Source organism: Anser cygnoides, chromosome Z (genome assembly GCF_040182565.1).
Source record: "Anser cygnoides isolate HZ-2024a breed goose chromosome Z, Taihu_goose_T2T_genome, whole genome shotgun sequence".
Classification (NCBI taxonomy): domain Eukaryota; kingdom Metazoa; phylum Chordata; class Aves; order Anseriformes; family Anatidae; genus Anser; species Anser cygnoides.
Window position 1 is genome coordinate 31,893,389 of NC_089912.1, and position 25,762 is coordinate 31,919,150.

The 25,762-nt window shown below is 40.1% G+C and overlaps 2 protein-coding genes across 9 annotated transcripts in view; one reads left to right on the forward strand and one right to left on the reverse strand.

Annotated features, from left to right (window-relative positions):
- SLC26A1 (solute carrier family 26 member 1) overlaps positions 1-17,714 on the forward strand; it is a 38,463-nt gene extending 20,749 nt beyond the window's left edge. The window contains exons 3-5 of one of the 2 annotated variants that reach the window (XM_013188293.3): positions 1,187-1,269; positions 14,228-14,875; positions 16,194-17,714. In XM_013188293.3, coding sequence (XP_013043747.2) covers positions 14,258-14,875; positions 16,194-17,714 — 2,139 coding nt within the window. In that variant the 5' untranslated portion in view covers positions 1,187-1,269; positions 14,228-14,257. The remainder of the gene's footprint in view (positions 1-1,186; positions 1,270-14,227; positions 14,876-16,193) is intronic. The other variant, XM_013188294.3, reaches the window with a different exon arrangement.
- The window catches only part of IDUA (alpha-L-iduronidase), a 53,358-nt gene that overhangs the window by 23,910 nt on the left and 3,686 nt on the right, over positions 1-25,762 (reverse strand). For all 7 annotated transcript variants that reach the window (XM_048051015.2, XM_013188295.3, XM_013188298.3 and 4 more), the window contains one exon: positions 25,545-25,685. In XM_048051015.2, coding sequence (XP_047906972.1) covers positions 25,545-25,685 — 141 coding nt within the window. The remainder of the gene's footprint in view (positions 1-25,544; positions 25,686-25,762) is intronic.

Genomic DNA, 25,762 nt, shown 5'->3' on the forward strand with positions numbered 1-25,762 from the left:
TTCTTCTTTCTTCCCCTACCCCAAACAACTTCCGCTAATATGGAAAATCTCTCCCTTTTCAATATAAAAGTAAATTATCTTGTGCACTTATGAAACATTAAAATTTAGCTCACGTTGCAGTAAGAAATGCTCTATTTCCTTTGCACACAGAAAAGGTTTTGAATATCCAGGTAAGATTACACATGAATGCAAGGAACAGTTGAAGAAGCTTTAGTGTTCCTTAGAGACTATCTTTGCTATAGTAAATTTTCCCCAAGGGTTTGCAAGTATCACTAGTAAAGTTCATCTTAAACTGATGAATAAGCAAGCTTTAGTTCCACAGTTCTGCCTGCTTAGGGATAAAAATGTCAAAAGAACAGGACACCATGGGACAAAGCTACTAACTCTGACTACTGTGAGCCCTCTGATCACTAAAATTCAGTAATGACAGCCTCCAGTCTGGAATACATCTTTTTCATAGGAGAGATTTCATTGCTTTACAGGAGCTGAATCCTGGGAGAGGCTGTAATTTTTCTGTTGTTTTCAATGGAACTAACAAAATCTTTGCAAGTAATTTTCAGACATTAAGGCAGATTCTTGACAATCATTACTAAGGATAGCAATTCTGGGAACCTGCTGAAAAAAACAACAACGCAGTTTTGTTTACTAGACAGACAAGCTCAGGCACTTTATGCTTAAGTGTACCCGAAGGTATGTGAATTCCTCCGGGACATAAGATTTATTAGTCAAGCCCCCCCCATGATGTATATTAATGAAAATCCTTTTTCAGTGGACATATCTACGTTAATTACCATGGACAGCTCAACGCTGTGTACATATAAGGGACACTACATTACCTTAATTCCGTTCAACACATCAGTGCATTTTTTTTTTTTTACATCAAGTAAGTATACTGAACCCCTGCAAATGTTAAAGTCATGACTGTACTTCTATTTAGTCTCCATGCAGTGCAACTGGCTCTATTAAAACAGAATAGCAGAGATGAGTAAGAAGGCAGAGATTAACGGCCCCTGTACTTTAATGATTTTAAGCTTATCTTCTTCTACCTGTAATTACACTCTACGGGACAAAGATTTTCTCCAGTGCTACTATTTATTTATGTTATCTCACTGTAAACACCGCTGGAGTAATATAATTGGACAGACTCAATCTATATTATGACAGAATTTCTAATCTACTCCTGTAGAAAGCTGTGCTCCTGAGGAACTGTGCTACTGTGTGCTGATAAGAAATCTGTTGTGGAACTACCACAGCTACTTCGTGCCTTCGGTAAGTCCTATGCAATTGGTTCTATGTTTGTAGTAGGAAAAATGCATACTAAAGGGTGGTCTTACTCATTTTTATATAGATACAAGTTTGCAATGATTTTTTCCTGATCTCAGAATTTCTCCTGCCAGCAGGGACTACAGAAAACTAAAAAACAAAATCAAGAAAACTAACTAATAACATCTTTCCACTCCCATATACACAGAATTTTCAGCGGCACTGAAGACTTGCCACAGCTAGAGAAGGAGTGTTAAGCATAGCATGTAAGGGCTTTTAAAAGTGCTGAAAAACATGCTTGTGCTTTTCCCAGGTGATGCTGGCAGGAAGATGAGGAAAGGGTTAGTGATTTTTCTTTAACAAACTCTATGCTGTTGGAAGGGTTTAGGCACTGGTCCTTGTATTTTCTCTCTGGTGGACACACTGTAGACTTGGTGGTTTTCCTAACACTGGTGCAAGATCTGAAACTCATCCTGGTATGCTGGTGGTTATGGGCGTTGCATATGAGTAGGAGAGTGGAAGCTAGTAGAGAGATGTAGAAGGATTTTCTACACGTTGTTCTGATCTAAACTCCTGTTATATGTTCATCAAAGAGTCCACCTGTTTTTGACATTAGTGTTCCGTTCACCTGTTTCTCCCTAATTCTGCTTATTTAGAGCACTGGAATAACAAAATTATAACTTTGAAAGTGTTGGAGGGCACTGACGAGGACTTTGCAGTAAATGCTTATTTTTACTGCTCCCATGTTTCATATAAAATTGCTACCAAATGCCTACAGCTACTCTGACTGATTTCTAGGCCTAATTTTAAATGTTATACTACATTTTTTAACCCTGAACTGCAACGAGAACATTCTTGGCATTTTATTATATTTACCATTGATCATAGTCTGAAGACAAAACTTAATACTGTTATTCCTGAACGCTCAGGGGACCTGTAGTCTATCCTTCACCGAGATGTTTCAGTGCTACGTTTAAATGTTCTTCGGTTTGGTTGCCGTTGGGCCACCAGGGGAGCTCACAGACAGTATCTGCAGATCCAGGCACTTTGCAAATGTTTGTAGTTCCACCAGTAAATCCTGACTCCTGCTAGTGTTGTTTCTCTATAGACATTAAAACCAACGTAATTCATGATACTTCATATTACATCGATGGACTTACAGACAAATTACTTTGTTTTTTAGCTAACTGCATTTGTATGTGTATTCAAAATGTAGTCACTACTAGATTATCATTTGAATGTGGTATAATTTTCTGAAAAACTAAAATAGTTATTTTATGTTGTGACTTAAAAAGCTCGAGGACGTGTTCAAATCAAAGCTCTTTAGAGAAATGCCTCCTATTTCAAAGTAGTGAAATAGCATTTCAACCTAACACCAGTCTGAACACCTGATTTGCTATCAAAATGACAATTTTAAATTCAAAACAGTGTTTTGGAAAAAGTACAGGAAAAAGACAAAAACCACAACAGACGTTAATTCATCACAGTGCAGTGGGAAGTCTTCCTTTCTGCTTTTCTGATTTAAGCAGTTTCCTTAACTCAGCTGAGTCATTCCTGTGATGGTACTGTTAATGTATAGTTTCTAAACATAACTGTTTAGTTTCCTCATGCATTCTGGAGTGACATGACTGACCATGGAGTGCACTGAGTCTCCTTTTCTTAGCAGCTGTCCTTGCAGTATTCAGTGAGTTTAAATGCTGTCTTAAATTACATTTGGTGAACAAAGGGCTATGTCTGCAATATATAACCATTCTGAAGGTCAACAGACACAACTTTAGCCAGGCTCTTTTCAGTGGTGCCCAATGCCAGGACAAGAGGCAGTGGGCACACACTGGAGGACAGGAGGTTCCCTCTGAACACCAGGAAACACTTCTGTGCTGTGCAGGTGGCTGAGCACTGGCACAGGTTGCCCAGAGAGGCTGTGGAGTCTCCTTCTTGGAGATCTTCAAAAGCTGTCTGGACGTGGTCCTGGGCAGAAGGCTCTAGGTGGCCCTGCTTGCACAGGGAGGTTGCAGCAGGTGACCTCCAGAGGTCCCTTCCAACTTCAGCCATTCTGTGAATCTGTGAAAACTAAAAAGTGTTTGGCTAAGCAGCACAAGACATCCAAATGAGGAAAACAGTTCCAATATAAGGGAACTGAATGAGTTCTGCAGTCCTAACACCGTCCTGATAACAATCAGTAGACTAAATGGCAAACTAGACAACTTCAAAGACCACCAAGAGCACAGTTTAGCCCCACCAGGTGCATTTGGTCTTGTATTTCAGCTTTTAGAAAAACTAAGCCACAGTAAGTTGAAGCAGCACTGACTTGCTTTGTGGATTGCACCAACCGTAATGAGGGAAAATAAATAATACTCTATCATATTAAAATCAGAATCACAAATTGGAATACTCAGTAATACATTTCCATAAATTGTTCTTTTCAAAACATGACTGAAAGTACTGTTTAGGCACATCACCTGAGCAGGTGACCACATGGTATAAAGGTAAATTGTATACTAATTAGAGTCCTAAGGGCATTTTAATTCACACAGATATTAATTAGGCTTAAGTGTTTTTTGTTTGGTTGGTTTTGTTTTGTTTTTTAATTCACTGAATTTATGAACTTCAAACACGCAAAAAGAGGAACAAGGTTATTTCGTTTGCACTATGTACTTCTGAGAATTTGATGTTATTGATTTTAGCCCAATAAACAAGCACTTGTAAGATTCCTTGTATGAGTAATTTAGCAGTTCATTATGCTTTTAAGTATACAACTAGGTAACCAGATATGAATTGTATGTAACAATGCTTTGAATTTTCTGAAACATTCTCCTTTCTTCAAGTAAATGTGCCAAAAAAGCCGTAAATGTGCCAAAAAAGCCAAATATATTTTATCTCTTTATAACATCTTTTTTTTTTTTTTTCTGAGTGCCATCAGGTAGATTTTGCTTTTAGACTTTCACTGCTCTTAATCCAGTTAATATTAGGCATCTGTACATATGAAAAAAAAGTAAGTCAGGCCTACAGGAAAGTCGGGGAGAGACTCTTCATCATGGTGTGCAGTGACAGGAAAAGGGATGATGACCTTAACCTAAAAGTGGGTAGATTTAGATTACATTTTAGGAGGAAATTCTTTACTTTAATTAAATTACTTTAAGAGGGTGGTGAGGCACTGGCACAGGTTGCCCAGAGAAGCTGTGGATGCCCCATCCCTGGAGGTGTTCAAGGCCAGGCTGGATGGGGCTTTGGGCAACCTGGTCTGGTGGGAGGTGTCCTGCCCACGGCAGAGGATTGGAACTGGGTGATCTTTAAGGTCCCTTCCAACCCAAACTATTATGTGATTCTATCAAAAGTTAGACACTTACAACTGACTCCAGTAGGGATCAAGTGATAACTTGAACGTTCTGTATTACTTGTGGTGATTACCTGATTATCAGGTGATTATCAGGTGATTACCTGATGCTGGGAAAGGTGCTGCTGGATAGAAATGCAGAGAGCCCTCTTCCAAGAAAAAAAAATGTTAAGTGGGACACAACCCACATATCTAGATGCTTCCAAGACTGCAAAAATGATCATATTGGATATGTTGTAAAGGAAAACAGAGTAGGCAAGTTTATGTTGGTCCTGAAGTTTATGGCATGCACAACTTAAGAACTCATTACTGAAGATGATGCCTGGTTCTAAGAAGTAGGTAGCAAAATGGATGAAAGGACAGATTTGAAAGACTGAGTTTGTTTTAACTTACTTTATTTTCAAGAATAAATACCACAGACCTAGAAAGAAACAAACAGAAGCAAAGAAGTCATTTTCTGGTCCGTGGTCCACAATGCCAAAGAGACACACAGCCTTACCGCCTTCACTGTGTGCAAAATTCATTATACAGCTGCTTCCCTCTTGTATGTACACTATACTCTAGAAAATACCTTGGGAATGGCAAATGGATGGGTATTGATTGTTGCTTGTCGAAGGAATGCTTGACAAGACTTTCTGCAGGAAAGGGATAAGAGATGATTTTATTAAGACTTAAACGAACCTCTTTAGCTGTTGGGCTTAGAATGTCTCAACTACAGTAAAGAAGTTTGAGTTCTTGGTTACAGCCAGTGGTTTTCAGAATCCATGACATTTAACATCACAGAGGTGAGATATGCTTCTCTTTTTGTTCCATTCTCGTGTTGGAGTTGTGACTTCCCATTTCCTTCATTTTAATATTTCCTTTTTACTCTTAAAGAACAGGAAACAACTTCTTGTGCTGGGATAAAACACTTTTCTTGGAATCTGGCCTTCTGTAGATACGTTTGTGCCTTGTACCTCTGCTGGCAAGGAAGAAGCATTTTTGCCTGTATGGCAACACAACCTTTTCCAGGTCTTGCACCTCCCATCTCAGATTCTTACTGCATGCAAATGTTCCTGTTCTGTCTTGCCTGTGAAACATACACATCTCCTCGTCCTTTAGCTTGTAGCCCAAGAAAATTTGCCTGATAAGAATTCTGGAAATTCAGTGGCCCAGAACAAGATCAGAAACTGAATGCAGTTCCTGTGAGTCATGGCCTTTTGCCCAGCCTGTTAAGCTACACTGCCTAGTAACCATTAAACATTAATTATCATCTTTGTTGGGAGATGCATAATTATTGGTCATTTGGGTAGGTCTCTACCAACAAAGAGCTAAGGTAGGAGGGGGGACTTGGTCATTTATATACTTTACAAGGAATGAGCAGAAAGACAGTCTATGTCCCATTGACCTGACTACATTTTACAGTCTTTAGTTTACACAGAAATAGCAGAGATCTTGTGATCTGAAAGCGCTGACATGTAGGAATGGAACTCTGACCTCCAGCAGTCCTGTCCCCTGCAAAGAACAGAAGAGCACTTATTCCAGCCCAAGAAATGCACAAATCTTAGGCAAGACCGCAGTTCAATTCTTACACCACGAATATGTAAAATTAAAGCTAATGCTATATGAGGGTATATAAAGCAGAGCAAATCTCATATAAGAAACAGCTTCAAAGGTCAGAGATGTGCTGGCCTGAACTCAGCATAATTTTTGGATCAGCGTTAGTTAATTAATAATCTTATGTATTATTTAAACTCAAATAGTCAGTGAGTGCTGCATATATATCCAAGTTTTCAGAGAAGTACAAGTGACAATACACTACCAAGCAGCGAGCTTAAGATTCCCTAACTACCAATTCCTCCCTTGAAGAATACCTAGTTAATTATTATCATTTATGCAAATAGAGCAAAGCCAGACTGACGACTTTCATTCATTCGAACATGCAAAAACAGAGGTGAACATTCCTGTCACAAAGCTATCCAGGTAAGAGATTTTCCTCCCCTCCCACACCTCTGAACTCAGTATTTGTTCTTTGCCTGTTTGCCTGTGGCACCTTTGAAAGGTGCCAAACTGCCTCTTTCCAGTTATTTTGCACACTGGTGTTGTTTTGTAAGTTTCGCCATTATTTTGTGCTTCAAAAATTTTGCTTTATAAGGTTGCTACTGGGCCGAGGTTTTTAAAACATGTACTGTGCAACTGGAGCAAAAGTAATCTTTCCTACTAATGTGGTCTAAGAGTTTAAGATAAGGCATTTGGCTTGTTTTTATTTGTACTTATAAAGCACTACATGAAGCTTATCTGTTTCTCAGTGTTATTATTAAAACTGAACATTTTCAAAGTGATTAAATATGAGAGAGAGAGAGACGATAAGTATTGTCCTTATTGCTTGTACTAAACCTAAGATATCAGGGAAAGTATCAGGGGATAAAAAAACGCAAGAATGATATGTCTATTTATTTTTTTTCTACAACAGCTTAAAGTCGCTAAACAGCCATGGAACAGGCATCCAGCAAAAGCACAGGGCAGCAAACACAGTTTACTGTTTAGCATTGCGACTGATGACTAAGGTCTTGGAGAGCTGTCTTGAAAGACATTTTTAAAAAGCAGACTTTCACCTTGGACCAGCAACCTTTCCAAAGCAAGAAGTCTGATTTTTAGGAATGTTCTTTGGTCCCGCAGAAAATGTTTCTTTGGCGGTCATGCCCTAAGACTCTCCAGAAAAAATAACATAGTCTTGCCTTCGAGTGACTGCCTGTATTTTGACCAGCATGTTCTGGAACCCCTGAGCAAAAATAGTCCCCAGAGAGCTACCTGATCATTTATTTCCATGGTCTGATCATTCCCACAGCGATCTGATGGGCCTGCCTTAACAACAGCTGCTGGCTGAATGTATGATTTCTCTTTTGGCCTGCCTGTATCACCTCTGGGACTGTTACCTGTCCGTGGCAGTCTTCTTACTCACTGGGACACTGGAATCCTTTGGAGAAACATGAATTGAATCAAAGACAATTATGAATGCATTTGAAAAGGAGCTTAATTTGCCTTGGAAATATTAGATTAGTTTTACAGCTAGAAGTAAAAGTTGTGGTTGAGATTTCAGTTAGAAATACTTAATCTCTAAAAGACTGATTGACTCTCAGAATAACCCCTTAGCATGAGCAGCATTAGTCTGTTAGACTGTTAGACTAACACTGTTAGACAAATACTCTGACTTCCCTGACTTATACAGATCAATAAACTGTAATATTTTTTCCTCTTTCAATTTCAGATGATCATAATGTTGAAAAAAAAATAGGAAAATGCTTTGAAGCTACATTATTTTGCCCAGATAATCAAAATAAATTGAGCTCATCAAGTTTCACTTGATTTTCCTCAAAAGCACTCCAACATTCTGTTTAAAGGCTGAAAGTTTGCTAGGTCAATGCCTAAATAAATGGTTTTGGTTGCTGGCACCTTGCTTAAGTTTGCTTCCAAGTACATTTGGCTCCTGGTGATCTAAAGCTGAAAACATAATTGCTTATGCAAGACAGAGAAACATTCATTTCACTTTTTCTGTTTTGTTGCTTGATCCTTTCTAAAACTTACCACATCGACATTTCCAAGTCATTCTGCACAGTAAGATTAATAAATCAAAGCAGTTGGTACCAAAGTAGTATTACAGTATAAGCAGTTCAGGGGATTTTTCTTCAGACTACTCAAGTCCTGAAGACTAATCGTCTTCACCACATCTATTCAAATCCGTCCAAAGAACCAATTTCTGGCTTAGGCTTTTGTGTCACCGTAAAGGGTCAGAATGCACTGGGGAAGAGCTTCTGGGTATTTTCCTTTGAAAAAAGTCTGGTTTGCATGCATACCACTCCTCTCTATATTGAATCTATGCACAGTAAATGAGGCTATTAGGATTTTTTTTCAAAAATGTGTTAATGCTCAAAAGCAGAACAGTAATGTAGTCATAGCCATTAGAGACCAAGAGAGGTTTCTTACAGGCAGAAAAGGTTGCTGATATGAAAGGCAAGTAAGTAACATGAACAGTTTAACTCAACACCTACAGATGTTTTAAATCAAATGCTTAGCTTAACTGAGGTGTCTCATTTTTTTTTTGTGACTTATGCAACAAAAATGTAATGAAATTTCAGATCATAAATGCAAACCTTGCTCCACCCACGTTACTTTTTAGCTGACTTTTCATAATTTGAACATTGAAAAAACATCGAGCACTTGGCTCGAACTGTATAAAGGGTTCCATCCCACCTTACACTTGCAATCACTATTACAGCAAGAAAGGAGTGATGCTAGCACAGAGCTGTGATACATAGTCTGATTTCTGTCCCCAAAATAGCATTTCTGAGATCTCCTTAGCATAGAGAGGCAGGCTTATCCTACTTTTCCCTCCTATGCTTTTCAGATACAAAGCTTCAGATTTTTTGATGGAGACAAAAGGATGCATCAGGACACATTTTTTTTGGCTTGTGCTGTTTTGCAGAAAACAACTCAGCCAGGAAGAATAGTTACATATGTCCCAGTAGGGACTGCCCGTTGGGGTATCTGCCAAGAGAATTCCCATTGAACACGTTGTGATGAATGTTTTCTCTCATGGAGAGAGCTTTTATCAGTTCTGTGGTATGGTGAAAAGACAGGAAGAAAGGTGGGACTAAGGCCAGCTGGAAAACTGGTAGTTTGTTTGGCTTGAACGGTTCCTTGCTTTCTGTCACTATTTCTCAAGATGAACCAAGTCATTGCATTTAACCTGATCAAATAAGTGGTTCAGGGCTCAAACTGAAAAAAAAAAAAAAGGTATGCTTTTTGCTCATATGCTCATGGACAATTTGAAAAAACTTATCCTTTAAGAGTCCAAACATCAAAATGCAATTAAAAATAACCCAGACTACTTCTCATTGTAAAGATACAGATGGCACATTTGTGTGTGCATGTAGCTTTCACCTGTATTAAACAGCTGAGGATGTTCCAGTATCAAAGTCAAATACAATTGTAGACATGTTCTGGGCTATATGTTGCTTCATCTGTGTGTTCCTACTAAGAATAGCTCTTTTAGTAAGTGATGGGAAACCTTCACTTGAATAAAAGGCAAATACTGTGTTCTGTAAAGTTCTGAGGTATGAGGAGAAGCTGGAAATGTGTGTTATCCCTGTTTCTACATACTGATGAGCATGGGCAGAGGTGAAAATGGGTCAGCTTGGCAAAACAGTAGAGAAATCTGTTCAATGGCAGCCTGAAGATTCCTGAATATTGCCTGTGTGTTACCACAGTGGCAGGACAGTATGGTATATCAGCATCAGAATCAGCAGGACAGAGTCTACTTGTGTACAAGAGTAGGCAGATTTGCCCTTCGCTCTCCTGTCTTTGGAGGTGGCAAGAGCATTGGAAGCTCCTAGGTCTTTGCTAGGCTGCACAAAGGTATTGGTGATAGCACGGAGCCACAGTGGAATGCCATTTCCTTCTGGTGAAGCAACTAAATTATTACTGAGGTACAGCTAACACAGTCTAAAAATTCTTGGTTTACACAGCTGAAAAATGTTTTGCTGGTAACAACGTCCCCTCCATTATTTGCTGTGGATTTACTATGTTGTTCTAAAACATCAATTAAGCTGTAAACATTGACAGTACCTGCCAAAAATGGAAACCAATAATATCTCATTGTAGAGCTGAGTATTTTACAGCTAGCATGTTCATTTGTCGTAGAATTCAGAAAATGTATCTAGAAGAAGAAATGGTTATTCACAAGAAGGAAACCCTTATTTTCAGGAGGAAAAAAAAAATGAAGAAAGGGACCTCCTGTCAGCATTTGTCTGTGTTTTGCCTTGAGCACATTCTCCCATCAGAAAGGGTTTTTGACCTTTGGCTAAAATGCATCAAAACTGCTGAAAAGATATATATGTTATCAAAATAGCTTTTTTCTTAGCTTTTATGACAACTACCATTCTGATTATCCAGCAGCCCAGATATCATACACGTTACCCAGTACAGCCCAGACATATTACAAAATTATCATTCATACACAAGATCTCTTAACAGAATTTCTAGAGAAATTATATTCTAATCATCTTATGTATTAAAAACTACTATCAACCCTCAGGATCAAGCTGCACAGATTGTGCATATGTATTATTATTACTATTTTTTTTAATACAAATTTACTTGTAAGTAAATTGCTTGAGTTTAGAGAAAGGCAGGCAGCATCTGTACAATTAAATATCTAAGCCTAGAGTACAGAAGCCAATGAAATCTTTTTTTATGTAGCCTATCAAAAGCAACCATTGGATATTGAACTGCCCACTAGCTTGTATCTATGTAAAACAAGGCCATTACATTTATTTCTTGGCTGTCTGAATTCACTTGCCTGTAAAGAAGTAGGTGGCATTTGAATAGGACTTGCTGTCCTCAAGTACAAGCCTCTCGTTCTCTGAACTAATTCAGGTAAGACAGGAAGTGTTTGTTTTTTGCATCTTAAAAAAATGAATGTCTTTATTACAGTTTCTAGCATATAGTATTTGGTAAATTTTAATCATATGCTCTTAAGGTTTTTTTTGGTTCTGTAACTTCTCTCTTTTCTCTCACCTTTGCATTCTAACAAAGGCTAGATCCACCCTATTTGCTGTCAAGGCACGTCTTGCCTAGCATAACTCTCAATACATTAGAGTCCAAAGTAAGTTTGACAATACAAGTAAAAATAGCCATCAATCTTTCTAAATAATTACGTTAAAATTATAATTAGTTTTCCTTTATGAGGGAAAGAAACTGTAACAAAGAAATGTATACAGTGGGAGTTAAAAAACATTTAATGTAATTGGGATGGATAGAAATCTACTAATAGTTTAAAATATATTTACACTAGGCAGGTCATTAAAAGTTTGGACAATCAGTTCACACATCTCCAACCAGAATCTCTTTTCTGCCTGTTACTGTATTATGATTTACAAACCTGAAAATATAAGCACTCAGTTTCAAGCTGAAGTTAAACTCTGGATGGCCTTAGAAATTACATTATATCATTTGAAATAAAACTTGGGACATTTTTGAAGATTTTTGCAGTAGCTACATATACATAGTTAATAATTGTTTTCAATTTACTGACAGAAGGTATCTGTTAGAATCTAGAAAAAAGTTCTTAAGCAGGATAGATAACCTAAGAAGACAGAAAATACTTTATAATGAGCTACTTCCTATTAGGCATGCCCATACATTACACGCTTACAGGCTGTTGGCAATGTATTCCTGTTTATCAATCATATTCCTAGTCGGCCTCATAAGCTCATTGAGCTTCTCACTACACTTTAGTTGAATGTTACCAACCACGAATACATTTAAATACTCTTCCTAAGAACAACAACAACAAAGTATGGAGTTTACGCAGGGAAAGACAACTCATGTCACTGCAGTCTAAACTTAATATTAATTGTTAACATCATTAAAATATATCAAAAGAATGATGTGCCAGTGAGTGACTTCAAGTTTCAGGAAACTGAAGAGTATGGCTTCTGTCTCTAGATGTTGAAGGAGTTAAAAAACAGCTTCAGCTTTTGGGTTAATACAAGTTTGACATTTTATTGTAATGTCATACCTGGCATCAAAAAGCTTTGTCATCATAGCTATTCAGTAAATTTTTCCACCAGCTCTCTTAACTGAGATACAACTTGCACCACAGAAGAACTTGTCAAACCTCAAAGTTATACTTTTGCTGGTAGCAGCTTTACAGGTTATTGTCTATATTGGTGTTTTTTTTTCATGATTTTTCTTTTCACACTCTCATCATAACCATGCCAGCGAAGATTCTGAATAGGGGTCAAGTCTGAAAATATGTTAATTACAGTCCTCAAAAAGATAAGATTTATACTATCAAAAATAAAAGCATTTCCATTTTTATTTCCATTTTCCATTTTTTTTCTGCAGAACTTTGGGTACTTCCACTTCATTATGATGTGCAGGTGAATTCCGTTCTGTACTTGGACATGTTAATTGACAACTTTCAATAGCAGCGATGTTGTATGTAGAATTCTAAAGACACAAGAAAAGCAAAATTTTTAGGGGGATGAAATATTTTGCAAAAAGCAGAAGTGCTTTTGGGCAGGAACTCTTCTTTGCTAAAATGAGACAAAATACCTAATTCTTGCACAATTTAGGTACTGGAATAAGGTGCTTTTGAAAAACCTAAACAGCACTAATTCACATTCTGATTTGCTTAGTTAACTCTGAAAATCAGGCTCATGAAGATAAGAACAGCTATTCATTTAACTAAGTAACTGCAGTCGATTCTTTGCGTCTTTTATTAGTAAGTCAAAATACTGAAAATATTTTGGGATAGCAGACAGGCCAAGGGCTTTAGCAATGGTGTTAGCACAGTATTGCAGAGATCCTGACTGTTTATTATAATGTGAGAAGCTGGGCCTGGGAAGTTCTTCCTTCCTAAATTCTGCATACTGTTCATAGCATCACATACTCTCCATTCCGTATCTATCTGTACTAATATACAGGCATCCACTTTTGACAGTCTTCTCTCTTTCCACTGTGAACCAGAAGACAAGACTTGCTACTTGGCATAACAATTTTGACATTTTCCACCTTTCTACTCCTTTTTGTATTTTTAAACTGCTTTAGGTGAAGCATTTCTATGTGACACTGTTTGGCCTCTCAGTCGCATCCTACCACCAAATGACATATGAAAGCACTGAAGTAAAAGAGTTGTGTTCAGAAGGGCAACAGATACCAAAAGCACCTCCATCTGGGGAAGACAAATTTTCCCACCCTTTACGTTATCAGAAAAATGAAATGCAGGAGACCCATAGGAAAAAATGCTTCATTAGTTCTGCAGCCCACAGAATGAAGTAGTTGGTATACGTTATTCCCAGGAGAGAAAAGCTAGGAAAACTATGATTTTAAAACCTCAAAATAGTAACATCTAGCACTCTTCTGAGATGGTGACAGACTTCATTATGCAGCATGGTCCATAGGTTGCCAAAGCAGTCTTTCTAAGGAGATGTTTGTTAATTAATGAGGCTGCATATCAAAGCAGTCTACAATTCAACACGTTTATGTTACATAGCAATTAATAACGTAAGGCACAACTTCTAACCATCAGTGGTTTGTGCATAATGTTTTGCCTAAGACTAAGGATTAATGCTGCCTAGGAAACTCTGCTTTATGAGTTCTACTACCAAAATCCATCTCCTGTGCACTGAGGACATCTGCAGTGGCATACCACTATATCACACATGAATTCCACATCAATGACTACAGATATGCTATTTGAAAGACCATAGCCTACGTCTCTACTATATGTTTTACTATATGCTTATTTCACACCATCAAGTGCTGCCTCTGATGACAGAAACCTCTATAATGCAGCATCTGGAAGAGCTGTTGTACAACAAGATAACTATTTTAACTCCTCTTTTCCTTAGTAAAACAAATTGGATTCAATCAAAGGCACACTTAAGGGTTTACAGGAAAGGACTCAATTTGCATATTTCTCAGTGTTATGTGCCTGGTCACCGTAGCCCGTGTCAGGATGACGCCTCCTTAAAAGCTTCCTTAAAAGGTGACAAACTTTCATCATTATGCATCTGTATTAAAAAACAAAACAAAACAAAAAACTTCACAAGTTGCAACCTAACAGGTATTGTTTTCACACTGCAGGAACAGATACTTGAAGTAAACACTGGGACAATGGAAAGACCACTTGAGGCTACCAGGATGGAAAAGAGCACTTCCTGCTTTCTAATGGAAAGAAAGACTCGTGTGAAGACTAGTTGGAAAGAGATTGTGCTAGCCAAGCTGAGGAAGAGCTGCTCCTACTCTCCAAGGAAACTGAAGAACTTCGTCATGGACTTCCTTCCTGTTTTACGATGGCTTCCCAAGTACCAGTGTAAAGAGTACATTTGGGGGGACGTTATGTCTGGGTTAGTGATTGGGATCATTCTAGTGCCCCAAGCAATTGCGTACTCACTACTGGCAGGTCTGAAGCCCATTTACAGTCTTTACACATCATTCTTTGCCAACATCATCTATTTCTTGATGGGCACATCCCGTCACGTCTCAGTTGGCATTTTCAGCTTGATAAGCTTAATGGTAGGACAAGTTGTGGACCGAGAACTTATCTTGGCTGGGTTCGACTTGAATGATGATGCCCCACCAGTCTTGGGTGACGGCTCCCTTCAGAGTGACAGCCAATCCAACACAACTGTCTTCAACCTTACCGCGGGGGGGATGAATGCCGAGTGTGGGAAGGAATGCTATGCTATCGGCATTGCCACAGCCTTGACATTTGTGGCTGGAGTCTATCAGGTAAGTGGGTGCTGACATCCAGAGGCAAGGTGTTAAAGTCCTAAAGCTCTTTTGCATGACCTAGGCTTTGGTTTGACTCTCCTTCAATAAGGGATACAGCATCATTTCCCTCAAATGATCTTGGACTGTTTTCTCCAGGAAGCCTAAATGAGTAACCAACTCACAGAAAACATGACGTAGGCAGTTGTAGTAGCTAAAAGCAAGTACAAGCGAAACAACAGTCTTCCGCAAGTCTGATAACATTGTTTTAATGCTCTACTGGCTCTTGGCCAGGAATCCAAAACAGATCTCATCATGAGGGAAGTTCTGAGGTACATGTGTACTTCAGCAATGAAGAAATGATTATCTGATTCTAAATAATTCTGTGTCCCTGGATACTTTAATTAAAGGGCAGGCCCATTTGGCTACTTCTACACCAGTACAGAATGTGCTGCTCAGTGTTTTAATACTGGCTGCTGCGCTCTACCAAAGTGCTATCCAGAGATAATTCAGAAGCAGAAAGTAGGCAAGGAAGTAGACTAACTAACCCACTTTTCAGACAGTGACTGTGCTGGATGGTTTTGAGACTCACCAATCTGTTGCCCATCATAAGGATATCAAGAGAACACAGAAGGAAGCCCAAAGAACATACTTTCCTGTTAATTGTATACATAAGAATTAAGAAAGAGCTAGCTGTCTTCTTTTTACTAGTAACTTTCAGGTCACATACAAAAGCAACCAAATGCCCATGTCAAGGCATACTTTCCAAAGCCATCAAAAGAAGGAGAAGCAACTAGTTAGGTCAATATCCCAGGATCTGGGAAAGACTGCGGTCTCTTCTGCCAAATCTGATCTCAGGCATGTCACAAAGGCTGTCTGTGTTTCACCCTCCTTTCTGTTCACAATGCTAAAATCAAAAGCTGTTTAATGTAACAATGCCACTAGAATAGAGGTCTTAGTCCTGTTCATAAAGCAACAGCTGTAAATTGTAATGTTAATCTCTGCTAGCTAGGAGAAAAAGAAAATTCATATTAACAGAAGCACTTTTGGTTCCACTGCTCTTTTGCATGGAAAATAAAATTCAGACAAGCCACTTCAGTGGAGTTACTTCAGACCAACGATGAAGTTAGGGAACTCCTCATTCATCTCCTGGGTTTGCACACACAACAGTAAAAGGAATCATACTTTATAAGTAGACTGGAAACATCGAAGGGTAGTTCCTGTTTTAAGATTCAAACAGCCAAATGCTATCTCCCTCCAGCTACTTCTCTCCCATCTGTATGTAATTGTTTGCAGTACCATTTACAGCTTATCTTTTTTTCCCCCCGTGTTTCTCTAGGTTCTAATGGGAGTCTTTCGTCTGGGTTTTGTATCTATGTACCTGTCTGAGTCTGTACTAGACGGCTTTGCAACTGGTGCCTCCCTAACCATTTTAACAGCTCAAGTGAAGTATCTGATTGGAATAAAAATCCCACGTAGCCAAGGGCACGGAATGCTTGTAATTACTTGGATTAATATTTTCCGGAACATTTCTCAGGCTAACATTTGTGATGTCATCACAAGTGCCATTTGCATTGTAGTGCTGGTCGCTGCTAAAGAACTGGGAGATCGGTATAAGCATAAGCTGAAGTTCCCTCTACCCACAGAGCTTGTAGTTATTGTTGTGGCAACGCTGGTGTCACATTATGGAAACTTAAACGAAGTTTATGGATCCAGTGTTTCTGGAGCTATTCCAACAGGATTTATCGCCCCTGAGGTACCACGTTTCAACTTAATGCTCCGTGTTGCTGTAGATGCTTTACCTCTTGCTGTAGTCAGCTTTGTCTTCACCGTATCCCTTTCTGAAATGTGTGCAAAGAAATACGCTTACACCATCCGAGCCAATCAGGAGATGTTCGCTGTGGGGTTCTGCAACATCATTCCTTCTTTCTTCCACTCTTTCGCAACTAGCGCAGCTCTGGCGAAAACACTCGTCAAGACATCTACAGGCTGCCAGACTCAAGTCTCTGGAGTGATCAGTGCAATGGTGGTTTTGCTGGTGCTGCTCTTCTTGGCACCTCTCTTCTACTCCTTACAGAAGTGTGTCCTGGCTTGTATCATCATTGTCAGCCTCCGAGGAGCCCTGAGGAAATTCCGAGATGTGCCGGCACGATACCACGCGAACAAGGTGGACACAGTGGTTTGGGTTGTTACTATGGCTGCCTCTGCCTTGATCAGCACAGAAGTAGGGCTGTTGGTTGGTATTGTTTTCTCCATGATATGCATCATTGTTCGCACACAGCGGCCACGGACAGCCCTGCTTGGTCAAATCCAGGACACCAGCTTTTACGAGGATGACTTAGAATATGAAAATCTCTCCTCCATTCCAAAGGTCAAAATATTCAGATTTGAGGCACCACTTTACTACGCAAACAGAAACTATTTCCTAAAGTCTCTGTACAGATTGACTGGTTTGGATCCTAACCTAGAAGCTGCTAGAAGGAAGAAATATGAGAAGAAGGAAAAGCAGCACATGAAAAAGGAAGATCACACAACTGCTAATGGACTGGGCGGCGGAGACACCACTCTGCAACTAGTTCCTAAGCAAATCGATTTCCAAACTCTTATTGTAGATTGCTCTTCCATCTCATTTTTGGACACCACTGGAGTTAATACTCTAAAGGAAATTCTGAAAGACTACAAGGAGTTAAACATTTCTGTTCTTCTGGCTTGCTGCAATCCCGCAGTGATAGACTCTCTGAAAAGAGGAGGCTACTTTGGGAAAGATTTTGGAAGTATGCAGGAAATGCTCTTCTACAGCATACACAATGCTGTGCAGTTTGCACAAGACCAAAAGCTTCCGGAAGATTGTTCTGTTTAATCCTGTGTTTCCCCTGATGATACACTTCAAAAGTGACAGATGGGGAGGGGCAGTTTGCAATAATTAAATTATCAGACATCCTGTGGTCTGTGTACAGCAACAGGCCTACAAATCATTTTTTCCTGAAGAGTTCTGTGGTTTGCTAGATGCTACATAGAACAGTCATTGGGGATATAGTCCAGGACCAGGCTGGAACAGATTGGATTACTATCTGCATCTTCACTTCAAAATGCAGGTGATGTGAAGGTGCTGTGAAGTCAATCTTAAGGGCACCTTGAGACTGATTTCCTCCCTGTGTCCTCATCATGTGTGACCAAACATAAATATCATGAGACTCTTGTGCTGGGAAGTCTGCCCAGTGCCAGCTGCCTCTCCCAGTGGTTAATGGCTGGTTTTGTTAAGAGGGATGAGCCATCTTCAATAAAATGCAATGAATCTATCATCTTGGATACATAACAGTTTATGTGGCTTGCAAGGCCCTGCCTCTTCACTCATTCCAGACATGCTCTGATGCAACTCCTACTGTTTGCATACAAATAACATCTATAAAATATTGTGGGATGTATTATGTCTCTCCTCGTCGCTTTGATTGCATGGACTTAATGACACAACCTGCCACACGAGAAGAAACCACGATTCACCACAAATTCCTCTCAAAACCATCTCCTCCAAAACAAACTCCGGGAGTCAACTATACTATTAACTTTGATGTGTGGTAATTAGTTACTAAAAGTTTTCATACCTTTAATAATGCAGAAAAAAAACATGGCCCTGATGAACAATTTTGTTGTTACTAGTAAAACAGGATAAATGTGATTAAGAAAACTGAATGGCTTTGACTGACAATCATACAGTTACTGTAGTAGTAGTAGTACCATCCTGTCAAAATGTGTTGCCTCTGTTGGGTAGATTCAACTCTAACACAGGGACGTGTAAGGATCACTGAATATAAACCCCGGAACCGTGCCACAACATGACATGTTCCCACTACAACTGCCCGCATGGGTGCAAGGGCAGGAGAAGAAAACGGAAGAGGGTAGGGTGGGAAGGTAAGTCTGATCTGCCAAGTAGGGGAGCAATGCATCAGACAAAAATGTCGAGCTTGTCTTCTCTGATGCAATGCTAATGAAGTTTTATAGTAGCATACCTGGGACAAGTGAAGTGAACAACGCTTTGTAAGCTGTGTATCCCCATACGCTAGAAAAATGTCACCACTGTTTGTACATAATACAGACTTTTTTTTTCTCCCTACCATGTTAGTCTTTGATTAGAGGTCCAATAACCCGTGTTTTAACGAGATGGGTTACTTTTTATAATAATTTGCATTAACAGCTGTTCATTCTGTATTGTGTCAAATGACACCCTCGGAGTCAGTTTTCTTGTTTTATATGCATGCTCTCTCTTTACAAATACGCACACACCTAGATTTTGACTGCATCACTGTTGGTACTTAGTATTCTAGCATATGGCATTGGCAGAATACCCTCTCTTACATCTAAGATCATAATTACCTGCATAAAAGGTAGGTTAGGTGCCCTACCTTTCTCTTCTTAGTCATGGCTGGTTCACACATGGAATAACGCATGGAAGGGAACTGTCACAGCTGTGCCTTGTACACTTAGCAGACTCTAGAAATGAGTTCTATACATGCTGAAGCCATTTCTCTGCTGTGTCATTTAAAAAAAAAAATTGTTGAGCCAACACATCATGTGACTTGCTTATTTCAACTTTTCAGGTCACTGAATGAAAGAACACTCAAACTGTGGTTCTCCAGGTGCCCCAGAGCCTTTCTGGCTCTCAAGAACAAATATTTCATTAAAGGAAAAGCAATGCATTCCCAAAAGACAAAATAAAAAATGTCTTCACAGGGATTGAGAATAGCACAGAATTAGGTAAGTGACTCAATGCTGACATTCTTATGCGCTCATTACGAAACAGCATATCAGCTGCACAGTTAGCACTGCCAGAGCAGTAAAACCTGACAGAAATGCCTATCGAGAGATTACAGGATTGACCACTGGCAGTGTTTTCCTGCCATAAAACAATTTAATTACATAATTCTTTAAAGTGCTGATTTGGTATGACGAGCTTATTTCTGTCATAAAAGCAAATGAACAGAGCCCAAGGACAAAGTGCTGCTTTGTGTCTGGTTTTCTTTGTAACAATTCTTTGATCAAGGAGTATCTCTTCTAATGTCTTGCCAGAACCTCACATGAAGAAGTGGGTTCACAGGAATTACTGCTAAACAATTAGTACCAATACAGACACTCTTAGGCTGTTGTGACAAAGCATCCACTGCTGGAAGTCAACTTAAATTTTTTGAGTCCAACAACCTTTTATCCTTATCGGTCAAGCTACCAATTAGGAACATAAAGGAAAAAAAATGAAAAAATACTTTTACCTCTAGATTAATCTTATTTTAAAAGAGAAAAAAAAAAAAAAAAGAGCAATTCCTAAGGAAGGTGTATCCTTGCAACAGTCTTTCGAGAAAAATGAATAGAAGTTGCCCTTGCAGTCCTTCTTACCCATCAGACTGAGAAATTTAGTCAAGAGTCTCTTTTTCATCCTACTTATTGTAGGAAAAATACACCAAAGGACAGCAAAGCAGAGAAACTATTCTATGCATAACAGAGGGGATGAGCTTTTAGTCTTTTGCTAGAAGGAACCTATCAACCATAAGAAACCATAAGAACCATTGTTTGTTTCAGTTTCATTGACAGACCTGGCTCACAATCAATTTGTGTTGGACAACATCAAACACAGCAGGGAAACAGCTTTCAGCCTTCTCATGTAGGGACACTGGGAGGCTGTGAACTATTTCTGAGTATGCAAAAGGTAACTAAAAAAGTTTACCTTTTTCTGGCAGGTTAATGTTTGCTATACTAGGTTACACCAAGATTATGTGTATGATGACTGAAAATGTTAAAAACTGCTGATTCTCTTCTCTCCTATTGTACCAGGAATTATGTACTGTGACTTGGAGAGGAGCTGGGGATAGTCTTGTAATTCCAAATAGGTTAATGTTAATTTTGAAATAAAATTGTTATATGCCTATTAGAAAACATTATATCCATTGTGTACATTGACTATATTTTTTGTCCACTGTGGTGCCTTGCATACATATTGTATCCAACAAATTTTAGTACTGCTACACAACAATAAAAAAGGGACCTTAACTTGGGGACAGTCTGGGTCCCATGGAGCTGGGCATAGAGTTGGGAGTGTTTACCTTAAGCTCTCCTGTTGACTAGTGAGTGCAGGATGGCCAGACTATGCAGCGATCAAAATAGCTACTTTTATTGGCACTGGTAAATAACAACCTTGGAATTGTCCAGTCCATGAAAGAAATCTTGGGTTCCCCATTACCCTGAATCCTGTGTGGCATGATCTGGAGACAAATGTGTGCTTTTGGTTGCAAAATAATTGTCCAGTCCATGAAAGAAATCTTGGGTTCCCCATTACCCTGAATCCTGTGTGGCATGACCTGGAGACAAATGTGTGCTTTTGGTTGGAAAATAAAACTAGCAGTTCTTTGAAAACAGCTTGCCTCATGGTATCCTTTCATGGGTGGTAAAATAACAGGATAACGTGCAATAAAGTGTAAGATAAGAGGCAGGCCTGGTGTCCTAGAAAAGGGTTAAAATACAGGGATGCATTCAGTATTGAGTCATTTATTATTAGAAGGCATAATGAGGAAGATCATTACAGAAGTGAAAAAGGAAAAAATAGAAGTCTTCTAAGTGGACACATCTACTTTTTGGGAGGAACATTTAAGGCACCTTTTTACAGTACCACTGGGAAGAAAAGCCACACACGTTACTGGTAGCCTTCCACAGTGGTGGTACCTCCCAGCCCACTGTCTTCTATAAGAAAGGTACTTCGGTCAAGTCCCTACCATCATCTTACAGGAAGTCCTCTCTATTCACCAACCTCACAACGTAATACAGCTTTGCTGTTACAGGCTTCTTACTCAAAACCTCTCTACATACTTCTGGAAGTCAATGATTCAGAAAAAGAATTGCGCATGCACAGAATTAAGCATCAACACAGAATTCCTCCCAACCAAATCTATGTACAACCTAATACCTAGGAAGAAAACCTCTCCTGTTCCTAATGCACACTCTGAAACCCACTACTGCTCTGCTCACATCCCTTTTTTCAAAGTCTGAGCTTTCCTTCATGTTGTTGTTTCACCAAACTTATGACCTGTGCCAGGTACAGGAGATGTAATAGTGACATGGATTGTCATGATAAATATGGCCAGCTTAGCAACAGCCTGAGGCTGAAATTTAAGAGCTATTACTGCTTTGAATGTTTTTTGTGGTTTTTTTTGGTGTTTTTCTTTTTTTAATTTTGTTTTGTTTTTCCCCACAGTCTGTATTTCCTCCTAGACCAATCAATCCTGTTCTAGGCACCTTCCCCCGCCGTCTCCCCCCCCACTCCCCTGGGGACATGGAATCATAGAAAAATACAGCAGTTTGGGTTGGAAGGAACCTTAAAAGAACATTTAACACAACACAGCCACAGTCCGGGACATCTTTCACTACACCAAGCCGCTCAGAGCCACGTACTCCAACCTGACTTTGAACACTTCCAATGCAAGTGAACTACAGTTCTCTGGGCAACCTGTTTCAGTGTCTCACCACTCTCATTGTAAAAAATGTTTTCCTTATCACAGAATAGTTCGGGTTGGAAAGCAGCCACAAAGATCATCTAATTCTCACCCCCCTGCCATGGGCAGGAAGACCTCCCACTAGATCAGGCTGCCCAAAGCCCCATCCAGCCTGGCCTTGAACACCTCCAGGGATGGGGCATCCACATCTTCTCTGGGCTACCTGTGCCAGTGCCTCACCACCTTCAGAGTGAAGAATCTCTTCTTTGTATCTAATCTAAACCTCCCATCTTTCAGTTTAAAACCATTACTTCTTGTTCTGTCACTACAATCCCCAACAAGGAGTCCCTTCTGTTAGCCCTTGTTAGGTACTGGAAAGCTGCTGTAAGGTCTCCCTGGAGCCTTCTCTTCTCCAGGCTGAACGACCCCAGCTCTCTCAGCCTTTCTTCACAGGAGAGGTGCTCCAGTCCTCAGGTCAGCCTTGTGGAGTTCCTCTGGACACACTCTAACAGAGCTACATCCTTCTTGTGCTGGGGGCCCCAGAGTCCAGCTGCAGTGCTCCAGGTGGGGTCTCACAAGAGCAGAACAGAGAGGGACAATCACCTCCCTTGAACTGCCGGCCATGCTTCTTTTGATGCAGCCCAGCATACAGTTGGACTTCTGGGCTGCAAGTGCACACTGATGGTTCATGTCGAGCTCACTGTACACCAGTGCCCCCAAGTCCTCCTCAGGGCTGCTCTCAATCCGTTCATCACCCGGTCTGGTTACTGGTGATTGCCCCAGCACAGCTGCAGCACCTTGTACTAGGCCTTGCTGAACCTCATGAGGTTCCCACACAGACCCACTTCTCAGGCCTGTAAAGATCCATCTGGATGGCATCCTTTCCCTCTAGTGTATCCAACTGCACAACTCAGCTTGATGTCATCTGCACACTTGATGAAGGTGCACTCAATTCCACTATCTGTGCCATTAAGAAAGGTATTAAACAGTATCAGTCCTTGCCTGGACCCTTGACTGACACCACTTACTACAGGTTTCCACTCGGTCATTGAGCCATTGACTATAACTCTTTGGACACAGTCATCCATCAATTCCTTATCCATCTAGTCGTCCATTTTTCAAAACCATGCCTATCCAATTTAAAGGTAAGAATATTGTGAGAGGCCATACTGAAGGCCTTACAGAAGTCCAGTTGACATCAATAGCAGTTGACATCCGCAGCTCATCCTTTGTCCACTCAAACTGTCACTCCATCATAGAAGGCCACTAGATTAGTCAGGCATGAATTGTCCTTAATGAAGCCATGTTGGCTGTCCCTTTTCACCCCTGCTTCTTCCATATGTTTCAACATAACATCCAGGAGGATCCACATGCCATCATCTTACTTGGTCAGTAAGTTCCAGCATTCTCATTACCCATTTAAAAAATGAGTGTGATACTCCCTTCTCTCCAGCCACTGGGAACTTTTCCAGACTGCCATAACTTTTCAAATATGATGGGGCAACTTAGCAACTACATCAGCCAATTCCCTCAGGGCCCTGAGAAGCATCAGGTGCCACAGACTTGTCCATGTGCAGGTTTATCACGTGGTCTCAAACCTGATCGTCTCTTACAATGGGAAGGATGTCATTCCCCCAGTCCCTGGGTTGGGATTCCGGGACCTGGGACATTTGGGAAGAGTGACTGTCAGTGAAAAGTGAGGCAAAAAATTGTCAAGGAACTCAGCCTTCTCCACTTTGGTTGTCACTATTTCTCCTGTCTTATTTATCATGGTGGGGGTCACATTTTCATTAATGTTCCCTTTCTGAGCATTGTATTGATATAAGTTAAATGGGACTTGAAAAACAAGGAATTCCAATATTGTCCTCTTAATGCCGCCACATATTTGTCTTCCCTTGAATTAGAAATTCTGTTTTGTATATGAATCCTTTAGAAAGTGGGTAGTAAATTGGTATGAAAAGCCACAATATTTTAGTTGTTATTACCTGCCACTAGATGCAGTGCATAGGTAGGCTGAGGACATAAAAAGAGATTCCCAAGGGGAAGGACGCTAGAAGTAGTAATAGCAGTGGCGGCTTTCATTTGGAAATCTCAATAAATCAGGCTTGTTTTAATCTTTGTGGGACTTTTTTTGCTGCATCATGTCTCCCAAACTAAAGGAGAGAAATGTAAGCCACCTTCCTACTGTACATAGAATGGCTAATTGTTAGCCAATAACACACTTCTCAACAAAAGTCTTGTTCGGAACAGCATTGCTACCTGAAGCGCTTTGGTAAGGAATGCACTGAATTTACGTCTATCATCATATTCTGCTCTGTTCCTAGCTTTCCCCAAAAGATACAGCTACCTGTAAAGGGAGTGTTAACACTGTGAGCTGAATATTAAAACCAGAGTTACAGCCAGAGGGAGCTCTAGGTACACATGCAGAGCCAGGCTGTAGACTGAAACAACTCTCAAAGTCTGGCTTCTCCCAGTTCTTCCTCTCAGTACTGAGTAGCTGAAGGTGTTACTGTGCGAACACCAGACTCTGAAGGAATGGCAGTGATAAACCTAGTGTGTCCTGAAAACAGCAGGAGTAACCGTTGACTGAAATCTGGCTGAGTTCCCTCTATAATACTAGGCATAAGTGTCCTGGCTGCAAAGCAGAAAACTTCCTTGCTTAAAGAAGCACTGGGGACTCCTCTAGAGTCCGATTTTCAAGTCTGCGCCGAGCAGGATTTTAGAAAGGATGAATGCAGTAAAAAAATGCTGCCCTATAACCTTAAAGTGTGTAATGGTCAATGAGACACACTTCTGCTGGCCTGAGGCCTCCCTGGAGGTCAGGGCACAGCTGAGAATCAAGCCACTGTGGGCTTGGAATGGCTGCAGTGGAGATGTGGAATGATTGCAGGATGTCACCTGAGGTGGTCTTGGTAAAGCCTGAAAAGTGCACCCACAGGACTCTTCAGATGAAAAGATGCCTTGATCTGCTCCTTAAACTGTTGTTAGGATGTAATGGATGAAAGTTAACCAAGTCTTTCTCAATACAAGCTCTCTCTATCTTCTTCTCATACACCCCCAAATTGATTCCCCTCAACTGGCCATCATCTGACTTCCAGGAAAGCAAAAACATACCCATCTTGCAGTTACACTATGAGATCTACCAGTGTGAGCACTCATTGGGCACTTAATGAGACACAACTGTTTTTATTGAATTTTGACATCAATTGTTTGCTTACCTGACAGCAACCAATTCCAGTAACCAGTGAATTCGAACTTGTTCAATGCCGCCGTGAGGAACAGAAGAAATGTATGCAAGGTTCAGCTCTTGATCTTTGCTCAGGTCAAAGAGATCAGCACGGCTGTGAGGTAAAGGAGGGCTTCGGGAAAAGGACAGAGAAGAGGAAACATATTATAACATTAGCTAGCAGTTCCACTACGTATCCAGAGCTCCCTG